The sequence below is a fragment of the Sciurus carolinensis genome, chromosome 14 (assembly GCF_902686445.1).
Source record: "Sciurus carolinensis chromosome 14, mSciCar1.2, whole genome shotgun sequence".
Classification (NCBI taxonomy): Eukaryota; Metazoa; Chordata; class Mammalia; order Rodentia; family Sciuridae; genus Sciurus; species Sciurus carolinensis.
The window spans coordinates 1,682,272-1,698,374 of record NC_062226.1 but is presented as its reverse complement, the minus strand read 5'-3'; the positions used below and the strand labels follow the sequence as shown (position 1 = coordinate 1,698,374).

Genomic DNA, 16,103 nt, shown 5'->3' with positions numbered 1-16,103 from the left:
CATAAAATAATGACCATTATGAATTCATATTAAGCAGTAAGCAACTTACAAGTTCTTTGGCAAAAATTAATTACTATAAAATTGAACCAAGAAAGAGTACCAAGAACTTCAAACTGAGATAAAAATCCAAAGCTGCAGACAGGGAACATGGTGACTTCTGGTTACGGTGTATAACAGTTCCTAATTTCCACAGCAAAAGTCAAGCACACAGCTCAAAAAAGAAAAAAAGCGACTGCCTGAAAAACATGATTCTCCAAAACTGTACATTCTTGGTTCAGTGAAAGACCACAAAGATGATCCCACCATATCCAGCTAATGCAGATAGTTGATGAGTGACCTGAACGGGAGCTCCCACCCAGAAAGCAGGGGTGCTCCAGTGTTGGTGGCAGTGTGGACACAAACATGCTGTAGAGGACAGGAGAGCCGTGTCAACCAGAGCTCCAGAGCTGCCCACAGCACTTCCACTTCTGCCTCCCAGTCAGGAAAGGTGCGGCACAGCAAAAAGTACGTGCAGAGGTGCGGTATAAAGGTGTGCCCCTGGCAAGCCCAGCAGGTGCAGGTGGGCACTGGTCAGGCAGGCACGGTGCACCAGCAGTCAATATACTGGTCTGACAGGGTAGCTGTTCTGGTTATTTCACTTTCAGGAGAACGTGGCCAAGGCACAGGTCACAAACATACATGCAGGGTACGCACCTGGGCCACAGCTAAGAGGCCTACAGAGGCAAAGACAGGGAGAGGTCATCCAGGGCCAGAACAGGGAAAGACAACAGGGGTAGGGGGTGACAGAAACAGGAAGGAAGCAGGAGGGAGGAAGAGAGGCCTGAGAGGGCTGGGGAGCAGTGTGGCTGACAGCAGAAAGGCTGGGGTGCAGGGAGCCCCGAGGAGTTGGGCAGGCAGGGGTGTACCTGCCCAGGGCTGGCTCCCCAGCCCAGTCAGTGGGAAACACAGTTATTAGTGTGCGGTAGGAGAGATTCCAATGAGTGGAAAACCCTCAGGGTGCACAGAGAGGTGGAAAGCAGCATGCACACCTGACCCAGCGCTCCTTAACACAGGCATCTGTGTAGTGTACACCTGCGCGCTGCTGTTGGGGACTGGAGTGGAGGAAGGACGCCCGTGCCACAGTCCGCAGATGCCAGCCCAAGCTTTCCACCTCCGCTCCATGAGCCATTCCGGGGCCTGACAGCCCCACACAGAACACAGGAAACCCACTCAAACAGCACTGGGGAACTGCCTCTGGCCTCCAAGGACTCCCGCCTAGCCTAACCCTGCAGCCCGAGATAGCAGAGGTCTTCACGCCACATAGTCCCTCAGAATCACTCAGCAACAAGCACTGCTCAAAATCACTGAGTCTTGCTCAAAGCCCAGCTCAGTCTCCACATTTTAAAACTATCCTCTGGGCTGGGGTGTAGCTCAGTGGTAGAGCGCTTGCCCAGCCTGAGTGAGGCCCTGGGCACCACACAAGTAATAGTAACAGCAGAAAATGAGATAGATACTGACAGGTGGGTCAGCACACGCTCACACGCCAGGCCTGGCTCCCTCACCCTGCCCGGCATCCCCACAGACCTGCACCTGCCAATTTACCCCATATCTGCTCAGTCCAGTCAGATGCTGATGACGAAAAACACTTTAAACAGTTTTGTTTACTATCTCACCGGAACCAAATTAATTGCTCGCTGAAATCAATGAAGCAAACTGATATTCCTTCTGAGCAGCTCTATCTCCAAGAAAACAATTTGTAGTACTTGAGACACAAAGAGTATTTTATTATATATATACACATATATTCTATCAGACTCTATACTATCATTCAATTCTTCTACTCTTTAGACCACATTTTAAACTATGTCATTTACTGTGGATAGAACTGGAGAAACATCTATGCTGTGGACAGCACCAGAACTGGAAGCACGTCCTTGAAAGAACTATGTGCCAGGGCCCGCCAGAGGCTGGCACCTTGCTGGCCTCTGGCCAGAGGGTCAGGGCAGGAGCTCAGGCTGCCACGGCTACTCTTCTGTGCTTTATGTATGACCTATTAAAAAGATAATTTGAATTAAAACTACAATGAAAGGGAAACAAGTTGTGAATGTACCCTGAAAGCCCAGAGGCAGACTTACAGACATTCAGCTTCTTCGGGGTGGAGGTGGTACCTATGCCCGCCTTCAGCTGGCGGCTGGGTAGGTGGTGGCAGGTCAGCCGGGCTCAGTGCAGCAGGGCTGCCCAGGAAGCTGCGCTTGGTTGCATTGGAGATGGGGACAGGAGGCCGGCTACTTTTCTGCTGCAGTGCTGTTTTAGCTGCAAAAATAGCAATTTTACAGAACTATTCATATATTTTCATAAATAAAGATATTTTTAGTTATAGGCAGACACAATACTTTTATTTTATTCTTATGTGGTGCTGAGGATCAAACCCAGGGTCTCACGCATGCTAGGCAACAGCTCTACCACTGAGCCACAACCCCAGCCCAAGATATATTCATATTGTTCACAGTTACTGAGAACACTAGCAAGAAGCACAGGAAAATACCAGGAGTTCTTTGTGGTTGTTCTTTTTGGAGACACATGACAGTGGAGTATTTGACAAACTATACATACAAGGAATATATCTTATTCTAAGTAGGAGCTGGCCAATGGGTCTGCCCTTTGCAGAGTTTTGAGTGGGCTGCTAGAGCCTAGGCATGATGGTGCAGGTGGTCACTCACCATCTTTCAGCTCCTGAATATCCCTGGGCTGGACAAAGTCTGGCTTGACATTCTCAAACCACCAGAAAAGCTCAGCAATGAAGACCATGAGGTTCGGCTGAGAGGAAGACAGCATAGTGTGAGCTCTCATGAGCCCCCAGAGCCGGGTGCGCCGAACCAGGGAGGGGCCACCTCACCTTGAGCACCAGGGGCGCATACAGCATGTCTTCCAGGGTGAGGTAGAAGCACTTGCTCAGGTGTTGGTTGGAGAACTCCCTCAGCAGCCGGATGTTGTACAGGCTGTCGGCCAGCGATGGGACCTCCTTCAGACATATGTCTAGCAGACACAGAGAGACGGTGTGTTAGCGCTCTGCCCCACAAGGGTGCACACAGGTGTAACTCTGATCCAAAACCACCTCACGAGGAAGCTTTACATAGGACATCAGACACAGAAGGAAAATGCTCAAGAAAGAGCGGCGAGATCACCAGGATCTGGCTGAATGGCCAACCCTGCGCATCCCACGGAAATCTGGAGACTCCAAGGCTAGACTTCCACCGCACACTCACCTTTGAGTTTTGAATTTGCAAAAGAGTCTTGCTGCATGTGGCTAGAAGATGTTACGTTTCCTATGGCAATCGGAAACCCTATGTACACAGTCATGTCCGTGCTGGCAAAGAGTGGGGCAGGGTAAAGCAGAAAATCAAAAACGTCAAGGAAGGTCGGAATGCCCAGATCAAGAGACTGCACAGCACAAGTCTCTTTTGTGAAGGGACCACTAAAAAAAAGAGTAAGACAGTGTCCCTCGTCCCCCCCCTGCTTTGCTGTGAATGTCATGCTAAAACAAAGGACAGGTGGAATTGGTGCTCAGAGGCAGAGCACGTGCCCAGGTGCACCAAGTCCCAGGCTCCATCCCCAGCACAACAGACAAAAAGCCCCGAGGAGTTGGAGACTCCCGTGGGGTGGGTGGGCCCTGGGGACTGGATCCTGGGCACTGTCACCCCGAGCCACAATCCCCACCCCTTTTATTTTTATCTTGAGACAGAGACTTGCTAATTTGCCCAGACTGATCTCAAACTTGAGATCCTTCTGCCTCAGCCACTGAGCCACAACCCCAGCCCAAGAAATATTCATATTGTTCACAGTTACTGAGAACACTAGCAAGAAGCACAGGAAAATACCAGGAGTTCTTTGTGGTTGTTTTTGCAGCAGGGATTACAGGCATGCACCACCATGCCTGGCACTAACTCATATTAAATTAATTTTATTTCTAAGTTTAAAAACATGTTCAAAGGTTTGCTAATATGTACAAATTAGATTTTCTTTCAAGATCTTAACTGCTGCTTCTCAGGTCTAGGTGTTTAGTACAAGGACAGTACTATCTCAGGCTAAGCGGTCTTCCCTTCTTCCTGCAGAGCTGAGTGCAAGGCCCCTCCCTGCAGCAGCACCCCGAGTCTCTTCTCTGGATTCTGTGTGCAGGTGTTCTGTTCCAGGTGACTACCCGGAGCAGGGCCATGCCATCTTAGCTCACAGAAAGTTAAACAAAAGTTAGCATTCATAGAGCCAAGTGCCCATGTTCTTGCTCTTCAAAGTTAATCTGGCTAGAGCCCAGGTATAGTTTAACACGAGAGGTGTGCCTAGAAAGTGTGAGCTCTGGGTTTTACCCTAGCACCAAATCTGGGACAATTTAAGCAATCAAATAAACAATGAAAGAAATGGATTAAAACCCACTGAATAAAATAAAAATACATGAGGGCGTAAAGATGTATTCTGACACACAAATAAGTAAACCTACAGGCAGAGGGAGGGCTTCCTGCAGCGGGATGCTAGTGAACATCACACAGCAGCACACAGCGAGACTGGGCCAGACCTCTTCTGAGAACCAGGGTTCATGCCCCCAGCCTCTCCCACAGATAAACCAACCACTCATGATGCCAAGTCACACGGTCAAGTGGGGAAACCCAGCACACGCCTGCCGAGGACGCACAGGGAGGCATGCCGGAGGGACCTGCCCCACCACGACAAAGGCAAGCCAAAGGCGGTAGCCTGTAGATTCAAGGGAGCCAAGGAGACCGAGGGCAGCAGTGAGGACCAGCCACCCAGAGGACAGTGCTGGGGCGAGGGCCAGGCAGGCAGGGCCAGGTGGCCTGCGTGGGGCCAGGAGTGGTGAGAGCTCCTGAGCTACCCAATGACACAGGACGACAAGCAGGAAGCTGGGTGCACAATGCACAGGGACCCTGGGCCCCACCTGGAGTCACGCTCATCAAAACAAAGGGCCATGAAACGAGGGCGCTGCCGGGGCCCTGTCCCTCTACAGGGACTGCAGGAAGTCCCACTGCCTGTCAGTGTCTGTGCAAAGGGATTTACTGGACTGGCAATAAAATCTACAGAAGGATCTGGAGAAATTACACTTCTCAGGCTTTGACTCAAACCCCAACAATGCAAAATCGTCTTCCAAGTACCACAGAAAAGACTGTGGTTTTTCCTTCCAGTTTTGAAAGCACTTTACACTCGTCTCTCACATCCCTTTTGTCGGCTTTACTCCCAGTTCTGTGTGGTTCTCCCTGCATTTCAGACAGGACGTTAGTACTGGGCAGACACTAACAGGGGGCACCAGACCCAGGGAAGGTGCCACGGAGCTCAAGCCATGTCTCCAGCAGGTTGGAGCTGCTCTTCCTGGGACACCGAGGGAATGTGCCCGGTTATGAGGCTCTTGCCTTCGAGCACCTTATGCAGGATTTCCAATCTGTTATCAAGGAAAGCAGTCTGACTGCCCCTCAGGGTCTATCCCTGGTGTCAGGGTAAAAGCCCCTGTCAAAAAAGCCTAGGGGCACTCTACCATTTCCTTTTCTCTGCGACAGTTCATAAAACACAGAAATTGCCAATTCCTTGAAACTTTGACATAAAAAGTCAACCACAAGTCAGGTGTGGTGGCACACACCTGTAATTCCAGAGACTCAGGAGGCTGAGGCAGGAGGATACCCAGTTCAAGGCCAGCCTGGGCAACTAAGCAAGGCCCTGTTTCAAAATTAAAAAAAAAAAAAAAAAAAAAAAGATAAAAGTACCCTGGGTTCAGTCCCCAGTAAGTTGCTGGGGTGGTGGGGGTGAGTTCACGTGGATGTATTTTATGAGCCCCAAGTCTGTTCACTCTGTGATTAATGGGTCTCCAGGTCCCCCAGCTCTTCTGGGTCCATGGAAAACCGTCCCTGTCACCCAGCATTCAGACGTATCTGGCCCATGACCACTTTCAGTCTTCTTATTTTGGTATCTAATACATTGAACTGATATCCTCTTATTCACTAGTCTTTACTTTTGCTTTTTTTAAATTTTTTTTGACCAATCCTTTCAGAAAACTGTCTACTTTATTAATTTTTAAAAGAACAAGCTTTTTAGCTGGGTGTGATGGCACACACCTGTAATCCCAGCAGCTTGGGGAGTCGGAAGCAAGAGAATCGTGAATTCAAAGACAGTCTTAGCAACTTAGCAAGTCCTTAAGCAACTCAGTGAGACCCTGTCTCTAAATAAAATACAAAAAAGGCTGGGGATTTGGCTCAGTGCTTGAGTGCCAGAGTTCAATCCCTGCTACCAAACAAAAAACAAAACAAAACAAAACGAAAGACCAATCTTTTAACTTTACACAGTTTTTCTTTAAATAAAAAAAATTTTTAATTAATTTATTATTTTGCTATTGGATCTGCTTAAGTTTTAAATTTTTCATTTTAACAAGGTACACAAAGTCTTAAGAGCACCACGCAGAATTTTTCTAAACCTCAAGAGCAACTCTGAGTCCCAGTCCAGCATCAAGGGGCAGAATACACTGCTGTGCTGTCCTGGAGGGAGCGCCAGGGCCAGGCCCAGGCCCGGGAGGCAGTGCTTCTCCCTGGGGCCACATCACGCTCTCCCTGGCCGGTGGTCAGCTGCAGGCAGCTTCCCTTCCCACAGCTCAGCTGCACAGCCTCCTGTCTGCTGGGCTCACACACTCGGTGGGGGAGAGAGGATGCTCCAGCCTGACAGCTGGTGCTCCTGCAGCCTTCTCACTCTCCTTGTTCTGAAGTCACTAGAGAAACTTCCACTTTTTTCCTACAACTTTCTCTGGGATTTTCTATGCACTGCAGTGGACCCAGCTGGTAGATCCCCAAGCTTCTTCCTTTCTAGCACACGCTCTGGAGATGGCACAGCCCCCACCTGGTCTGACAGGTTGTCGAGTATTCAGTTATCCAGTGTCTACACACCCACCTGCCCAGGCACCACATCAATGGTGGAGCCTGACCAGAGAACAAGCAGATGAGGACACCTGCCCGTGGAGAGCCTACGCAGGGTCCTCCACTGTGACCACTCTGTCACCAAAGAAGCTCTTTCATCTCTGCTCTCAAAGCACTTAAGATTTTCCAGGAGCCACACCAGTGCTGCTGATGTCCCATGTTCTGGGGAAGTTCTGGTGCTGTGGAGTCTGCTGCTGCTTCTTCAGCAGGCTCCATCAAGGTCATCTTCTGAGGGGCTTGCGCATGCACTTTAACTGCTTATTCTTAAAGAGTGCGCTCCACCATGGCTGCTGATTTTCTCCTCCGTGTCTGTCATGCTGCGTATGGCCCTGTGCCCTTCTCTCTGTGACGCTGTCCTTTCAGCCATCTTAAGGATCCACTCTCAGCTGCAGGGAGCTTCAGCACAGGCATGCTGCCCTGAGTTGTTCACCACCAGCACAGCCCCATTCCCAGAACTTCCTTCAGAGGGGCAGCTGGTCCTGGCCCTTCTGACCCCCGCCTTTCCCCTGGTACCCACATCACTCGGCAGAGGGCCTCGGCCTTGCTCCCACTTCCTCCTGACCCGGACAGCACTGAGGAGCCTGCCTGCAGCTTGAGGGTGATCCTAGGGCTATTCTAGCCCTCTTCCTGAGGCACATAGCCCCAGGGCCAGATGGACCTGAAGACACAGGCCCCACGGCCCTAGAGCACCCAGCGTCCACATGTGGGCTCTCCCTGGAGGCAGAGGGGCCCTTCAAGTGCAGCTACGCCATGCCCATGGCACACACCTGTGGTCCAGATACTCAGGAGGCTAAGGCAGTAGAAGCAGATGGACTTACAAGTCGGAGACCAGCCCAGACTGGGTAGCATTGCAAGACCCCATCTCAAATAACTTAAAATTATAATTAAAAAAAAGCAGCTCTGAGTCCGTGAGGTGATTTTGTTTGTAAAAAGAATATTATAGGGCTGGGGATATAGCTCAGTTGGTAGAGTGCCTGCCTTGCGAGCACAAGGCCCTGGGTTCAATCCCCAGCACCGCAAAAAAAAAAAAAAAAAAAAAAGAATATTATATGGCCAGGCACTAGGAGGCTGAGGGAGGAGGATCCCAAGTTTGAGGTCAGTCTCAGCAATTTAGCAAGACCTTGTCTCAAAATAAAAATAAAGGAGCTGGAGTTAATTGCCATGGGTTCAGTCCCCAAAACCAAAAAAAACAGACTATTACGTGGTACTCCTGTACTCCTGTCCCTGTAATCCTGGGTGGCACCCCGCCACTCAGGGATGACATCAGACATTCCCTGCAGGTGCTGCCTGAGGCTTGCGCCTGGCCTCCTGCTTGCCCGCTCCAGAAAGAAGGGCATGTGGCAAACCCCAACCCTTTGGGAGCTGTGTCCCCAGAGCATCATGGCAGGCAACCATCCCTGCTGCTCACAGCCTCTGCTTCTCCCTCTCCCTGCTGCAGGCTGCCCGTGCTGGCAGGTGTGCAGAAACACTTTGTAAACAGTCTGAACTTGGCACCGAGTTTCGCATCCCCAAACCAAGTTCTAGCTGTTTGAAGTCAATGAGGAAGGTCTACAGCCCACACCACGACTCAGGTGAGACCCAGGCCTGGCACGTTCCTCAGACACAGTCCACATGGGCTCTGTCCCCAGGCCCCTGCCTGTGCCTGCGGCTGGTGTCAGGTGCATACCACAGCCTCTGGGAAGCGGCTCCACTCACCGTCCAGCTTCATCTGCTCTGGGCAGTAATAGTGAACAACTGCCAAGAGAGCAGCGCCATCACTGCCGTCTCGCATCAAGTCCTCCAGCAACGGGAAGCAGGGCGACTGCCTGGCAGAGAGGTGCTCTCGCCGATAGCGGACCTGCAGTTGACAGAAGGAAAACGGTCTGCGCGGGTGGTACGCTGCTGGAGCGAGGACTCACAGGATGCTGGAGACAGGGAGAGCAGCAATGCTCCCCGCCAGAGCCCAGAGTCTGGGTCACACGCGGCCCGGACACCTAGCTACGTCTCTACCCAGGACTGCTGCACGTTGGCAACGGTCACTGCTCGTGCTGCCAGGACTAGTCTAACTACACTGCTGCTGGCACCAAGCACACAAGGACAGAGGCAGAAGGCACATCTACACTACCAGGAGCCAAGAGCAACAAACCAACGAGAAACAAGTTAAGTGGTGAATGTCCTGATACTTGCAAGAGCGAGCTCGTTGCTTTCCCAGGGTTATCAGTGTGAACTGTGGTCATTAGAAAAACCACAAAACAGCATTATTATAATGTCAGAGAAATTTGAGAAACCAGGTTAGATAAAATTTCTCATAATGCAACTGCCGGCCACTCTAAGAAATGCAACAAAGCATCAGGAAACTAAATCTGTGCCAGGTGTTCATAAAACAGACACTTGGTCCAGGCCCCACACCTGGCACTCAGAGGGGCCACGTGCCAGGTCTCCAGAGCCCGCAATCCCTCGCCTGTGCCCCATCTGATGAGCAGGGCTGGGCAGCACAAGGGCCTGTGGTGCACTCACGTCTCCTGTGCTGGCAGCCCAGCGCAGCTTCAGAATACGGCACTTCCCGCTGGCCGCATCTTCTCCAGAGGGAGAACCAGATACATCATACCAACCAGAAGAAGAAACCCAGTAGTCTACAATGAAGACTGTGGATTTCTGAGAGTTTTGCAGATGAGTCCAACTCAGAGAACCGTCTCAGCAATCTAGAATTTCGAGTTGATAATCTCAGTAAATATGTCATGTAGACTAATCCATAATCGTGCTGAGCATAAGATGCTCCCAATGATCTTCTAAACATAGCAGTGAGGCTTGTTTTATGTCCACGGAACGGCCGGCACACACTCTAACTTGTTTCTCGGAGCCCCCGGCACTCACTCCCACAGGCACCCGCCTCATACTGTACCACACGTGCAAAGTCCGCGGGTTCCAGCATGCAGTGTGCAACAGCATGCTCCAGGCCAGGCTTCCAGCACACACGCAGCGGGCACGGCATGCAGCAAAGCAGATGGATTCTCGATTACAGATGGAGGCATGGGTGGAAGCGGGCGGCACACTGTCTCCCGCCACGGCTGCAGACCCAGCTCTGCAAACCTCAGGCAGCCAGTACTAAGGCAAACCCTCCTCCTACCCATCCTCACCCGAACTGTCCTTGATGCCACCCACCAACACCAGGGAGGATGGTCCTAAGCACTCCACTAAGAGAAACCTCCAGGGGTACTGCTCTTGGTCACATGTCTGTTTCCACGAAACTCATCGGAGGTGGCAATCCCAGTAGGACGGCTCCATGTGAGCCTAGGCCTAAACCACTTCTGGATCAGGCTGAGAGATGCAGGGACTCCATAGGGTGATTCCCTCTCCCTCCTCTTCAATAAGTCCAGAGAGCAGCAAGGTCCCCCACTTAAGGAAGCCCAAGACAATCTGGACCGATGCTACAGCACACAGGCAATCAAAGGGGCTCACAAAGGTCATCGGAGAAGGCTGTGTGTCCAGAAGTTCAAGGGAAGGCCCACCCAGCACCGCAGGACCGACAGGGGCAGGCAACAGGTTGGCTCCCCTCCAGAGTGGGCCGTCAGGTGGCCCTCAGCTGGACCACTGAACCCAACTCAACAAGGTGACTGGCTTCTTCCTCTGCATCTTGTGTCGACCTAACTCAGATCTCTGCCTGAGAATACAGGTACACCCCTCTGCCCACTCCACAAAGGCCCAGGCAGAAGGCCACAAGGAGGACTACAGAGGAATAGAAATGCTAAGAAAGCACTCTCTGCTGTCCACCTGCACCCTCCAAGTGAGCCACTGTCCCATCCAGACAACCCAGCGCAGGCACACTAGGGATGCCATATTCGATCCCTGTCACGCAAGGGAACGTCAGAAGGACATATGACCTGTGAACAGCAACACAGTCACTGAGCCGTCATCCACCTCTGCATCAGGAAGGGATGAGTTCTGCCAGTCATGCTACACTGGTTAGCTACAGAAGCCACTGAGATTGGGAGAAGTGCAGCTGGGCTCCTAAGTGCCACACTGCCACCCTGCTCACTGCACAGTGGAACCACTCTCCCCCACCCCGTGGACATTTAAGCATTTAAGTCAACAAACAAACAAAAACAGAACAGTTCTGGGTGCGAGCAGCTCTATGGAAGCGCGTGATGGCAACAGGATGCTCTTGATGGCAGCTGAGGCTGGGGCACTTACGGGCACTAACTTCCAATACCACTTGGAGGGAGACTGCTCAGGAAGCAGGAAGGAAGGTGAGAGGAGCGTCAGCAGAGCAGGTCCATGGGCGGCAGGTGCACTCACACGGCACCCACACGGCAGAGGTGGGGAAGCCTCAGTGAGCCAAAGCTTTCCGCTGGATATCACCAGGCCATTCCAGTGGAAGGTGACACACCCCTCCACAACTCTACCTTTGCAAAGAATGCCCTGCACCTGGGAAGGGCTGGGCACCAAGGCAAGAGGTCCACTCCAACTGGGAGCACCCAGATTGTGCCCACATGTGCACACATCTGAGGGCCAGGGAAGCATGGTGCCCAGGAGCCAGACCAGGGAGGTGCCTGGCCGTGGCCCATACGGGATGCTGGTCAGGGGGAAAGGAAGCCACAAGGGGAGGCAGGACCTCGCTCTCCAGGGGAGATGGCATAGGCGGGTGGCATCGTACACACACCTAACTGAGGTGGACTCGCCACGCAGGTCATTGGCAAAAGAGAAAATGATGCCAGATCGTGTGACATGCTCATCTGCACCCTTCCCCAGACACGCACATTTTCCACCTGATACTGGTACCAGGCTTCCCAGACACCCGCCAGTCCCACTGGACCTCGCGGGCCATCTCAGGATCTGCAGAGGTACCATTGGCACTGGGTGATTTTTCCTCCTTTGCTGACGGTCAGAAGCTAACTCCCAGGTAGGCCTACGCCCGACTCAGAGCTCCCCCAACCCAGTGCACCTGCACCCTCCTGCAGGCAAAGCACCATGACCCCTTCCCAGGGATGGGTGGGAGGGAGACAGGTCGCCCACAGTCAGCCCTCACTGAAGCACTGAGATCAAGGCTGCCAGGAGAATCCAAGAGGCTGGCTTCATTTGTGGTGAGTTTTAATAAAGAATAAGCAAGTAGTAGGTACAGATCACGTTCTTTAAAACTAGGATTAACAATTAGTGCATTCCAGAGAAATTAAATTTGCTCTTTACCTTTTGATGAGCTGGACTTTCCAGTAGTTGCTGTTTTAACTTAACTTCCTTTTCTGTTATCTCTCTCATTTTAAGATTTACCTAAAGTAGAAGAAGAATGTGTTAAGAAGGTTGCTTCTCCATCCCTGGAAACTGCACCTCCATCTCACCTCCCAGAGACCCAGTTACATAGACACAGAAATGGAAGGTTTCCACGTGACCCCAGGCTGGCCCTGGACGACAATGCAGCCTGCCTCCCGGCACCAGCACGAAGCTGTCCTTCAGCACACACTGCCAACACCCTCGGCAAGCGTCTTAAGGACAGGCTGGCCTGATTCTGGCATAGGTCCTACCTGCTCTAACCACCAGAAAACAACTCAACAGATTTCATTCTAAAAACTTGAGTTATACACCCCTTAAAAACTGGGGATGGGAGCACTCTCTCCTCCTCCAACTGTACTGGTGAGATGAGTAGGGCTAACGTGCGTCCATGCTAGGGGTGTGGTCAGTAATGTGAGCAGAGAAAGCGCTGGGCTGTGCCCTCCCCAGACTGAGCATGAGCTACTCCTACAAACCCTGGCACTGAGGCAGAAGCTGCTCTGCAAGCCAAGGGGGGAGGACACAGGGAGAGTCAGTAGACATGCAAAGAAAACACCAGCTCAGAAAGCGGGAAGATGATCAATCTATAACCATTTTTATAAACAGGATTAAATCTAATCAATAAAAACAAAGGAGACACAACCTGAGATAAATACTCAATCTTCAAAGAGGAAAACCATTGTACAAAGTTCCAAGCAGCCAGCACAGGGCTGTGACCCAGCTGCTCAAGAGGCTGAGACAGGAGCCTCACAGGCTCCAGGCCAGACTGGGTGGCTTAGCCAGACCCTGTTTCAAAGTGAAATGAAAGGCAAGGGTAGCTGGGGACACAGCTTGTGGGGGAGACTTGCCTAGCACATGCAAGCTCTGGGTTGCATCCCCAGTACCGCAAATAAAATAAAATAAAATAAAATATACATATACATATACAGAAGCATATTCTACTCAAAATGGAAATTAATTTCAAAATTCTGATGGAATAGTCATCGTAAAGGAAAATATAATTGTAAATTATCAAAAATCATCAAGGAGGAAACTAAAGCTGGCAAATTAAACATCTGCTTGTATTTCTAAACCCTGTCAAACAACACAGACCAGGAAATTTAAAAAACTGGAAACCAACAGGGCAAAGGAGGAAGAAGAGAGCTCATCAAGTGCAGTGGAGGGCAAAGAAGGGTGGGAATGAGAGGCTGGTACCCCTCCTGGGCCAGAGGCCCCAGGGCCATGAACAGGAAACTGCGCTCTAAGGGAACAGTCAGGGCAGGAAGGCCAGCCCAGTCTCACCCACACCAAGGTGTGCCCAGCAGCAGGCCCAAACGGAACCACCTCTCTTCCTGAGAGAAGGAATACCAGCCTAGGAGTCCACAGCCAACTCCAGTTACCTCTGAAAAGCAGAGAGCCAGCAGACTGAACTCCCAGCAGGCAAAACCACCAGGAAGAGTGCCATAAGGACCTACGGGGCGGGGCGGGGGGGTGGGGGACGACCCGCAGAAACGTGGACATTCCCAGTCAGCTCGAGTGGACAAACATCTCCAGGGACCACACAAGGTCAAAACCATGCCTACCAAATGCTGGGTAACCTGGACCTTTCTCACAGTGCAAGACCAAGGTGAACTGCTGGTCCTCCACACGACCAGGGCACTGCCACCAGATGGCACTGGCTGTCACTGGATGCCACCCCACCAACCGTGCAATTTCATTTAAAATCTTCTCAGGAGCAGTAAAAACTGGTGGGCTGGCTGAAGTTCAATGCCCCCTTCAGTGTGGTGTCTACTCCTACATGACCAAATGGGGACCAGGCCAAGGTCCCTCTGCTGTGTGGGAACCAAAGTGCTGTGGTGACCTCAAGGATACCCAGGCATGGTCTCAAGTCACCCAGTGTTAAATGTGGAATGGAGGACATCTGTCACTTAAAATGACTGCCAGTATCTGTTTCCAGAATAAAATATAAATCTCAAACAAAAACTGAAATTTTGAAAAATTTGTTTCTACAACCCAAAGTTAGATGGCTTCCCCTGCCAAGGCACTTCTGACAAGGGTGGCAAGCATGACAAGGTGATCTCCAATGCCGAATTACAAAAGGCGACATCCAGGAGATCTACTTTTGGTTAAACAGAGTTCCAAAGGATAGAAACTGTGCTTCAAAACCATGGATGGACGTCGGATGGAGGAAGAGTGCAAGGAAGACAGAGACCTGAGCTAAACAGGACAGAAGCTCACCACTGGGCCAAGGACCCACAAAGGGGCAACCCAGCAGGAAAAGACAGAGACCCATGGCCTCAAGCACAGAAGAAGGCCCACCTCATTCACTATAGGAAAACGCCAAAGCTAAAGGAGCTAGGGCCTCAGGCCCTCTAGGAAAGCTGTTTAAAAAAACAAAACAAAACAACAGTGCTAGCAGGGATGGGGAAACTGGAGACTTTAGATGTGGCCACAGCTGCTGTGGAAAAGTTAGGCAGTTTCTCAATAATCTAAACACAGAATGGCCATGTGATCCACTGATTCCACCACAGGTATACACCCAAGAAAAATGTGGACACACATTCACACAAAATCTTATACAGCATTATTGCCAACCATCAAAAGTGGAACCAACACATATGTCCATCAACTGATGAAAGGGTAAGATTAACACAGTGTAAACACAGAGCAGAACATTACTCAGCCATAAAGAGGAACATAGCACTGACACACACCACAGCATGGGTGAGCCTGGGAAGTAGGAACCCCATGCAGAAGCAGACTCAAAGAGACCACACACCATATGATTCTGTCTACACATGCCCAGCAGAAGCAGCCAGTGTTGCCAGGGCTGGGCAATGAAGCTGACGGGCAGGGCTCCCTCCACAGTGCAAGATGCGCCACAGCTGACAGTGGGCTGGCCCTGCACCTGTGAGCGTGCCACACTGCGCGACTGCACACCCAAAAGACAGTCCAGCATGTGTGCACTGTGTCGGCTGATGGGTTCCAAAGGCTCCATCACGACTCATCTTGAAGAAACTGCTCTGTCAACTTTGGTGTGATACCGAAGGCAGAGGGACACCCCTGTCTGAAAAGATAACAAACACCCTCCCCTCTGCTGCACCACCTATGTGGAGCCACGTTCTCTATAAACGTCAACGAAATACAACACATGGTGATCAGCCAAATCAAAGAGAACAGGAGAATCCAGTTGTCTTCTAGCAAGTCACATACTGAAGAGTTTATGAAATGATAACGTATCACCACTCTTCAAATGTTTTCTTTAGGAAAATTCAGTTATTCTCACTAAAAAAAATAATTTATACGAACATAAAATGAATTTACCACTTTAAAATGTTTTTGAATTTTATTTTAATTTCTAGCATAGCAAATACTAATCGATTACACTTTTCTTAAGAAGGTCTCTGAGGCCCACAGTAATCTTTAAAGATTAATAATAGTATAAAGGGGTCGTGGCACCAGTTTGAAAATTTTGGTCTGTACAAAAAAGAACAAAAACTGGAAAATACATAAGCAAACACTGAAGACGCTGAGTGTCAACGTTTAACTGCTCAAGAGATACTTGACTGCTGAGAGCAGAAGAGCACCACCAGGAAGGCTGCTATGAGGTGAATGGCGACAGGGGCCCCAAGGGCCCAGGGCCAGGGTCTTCCTCTGCCCTGGAGTGGACCATGCTCACAGCAGCCCCGGCCCCCTGAATATGCAGAGTGACACCAAGAAGCAACCTAAGAAACATAGGAGGTGGAACAAACTGCTGAAAACACTCAGCCCAGCCAGGCACCGTGGGTGCACCTGCCATCCCAGCTTCTCAGGAGGCTAAGGCAAGGGATCACATGGTGGAGGCCAGCCTGGGCAACCTGGCAAGACCTTGGATATGCAGCTCGGCAGAACAGCACCTCAACCTAAAATAAGTCAAGAAGTCAGAAAAGATGGTAAGCTCATGCT

General features: G+C 50.8%; 1 protein-coding gene across 4 annotated transcripts in view; it reads right to left on the bottom strand.

Annotated features, from left to right (window-relative positions):
• The window catches only part of Camsap1 (calmodulin regulated spectrin associated protein 1), a 56,762-nt gene that overhangs the window by 13,344 nt on the left and 27,315 nt on the right, over nucleotides 1–16,103 (bottom strand). For 3 of the 4 annotated variants that reach the window (XM_047524687.1, XM_047524685.1, XM_047524689.1), the window contains exons 4-9: nucleotides 12,102–12,182; nucleotides 11,109–11,141; nucleotides 8,634–8,775; nucleotides 2,876–3,015; nucleotides 2,700–2,796; nucleotides 2,115–2,292 (exon numbers count right to left, since the gene is read on the bottom strand). In XM_047524687.1, the coding sequence (XP_047380643.1) occupies nucleotides 2,115–2,292; nucleotides 2,700–2,796; nucleotides 2,876–3,015; nucleotides 8,634–8,775; nucleotides 11,109–11,141; nucleotides 12,102–12,182 (671 nt within the window). The remainder of the gene's footprint in view (nucleotides 1–2,114; nucleotides 2,293–2,699; nucleotides 2,797–2,875; nucleotides 3,016–8,633; nucleotides 8,776–11,108; nucleotides 11,142–12,101; nucleotides 12,183–16,103) is intronic. The other variant, XM_047524686.1, reaches the window with a different exon arrangement.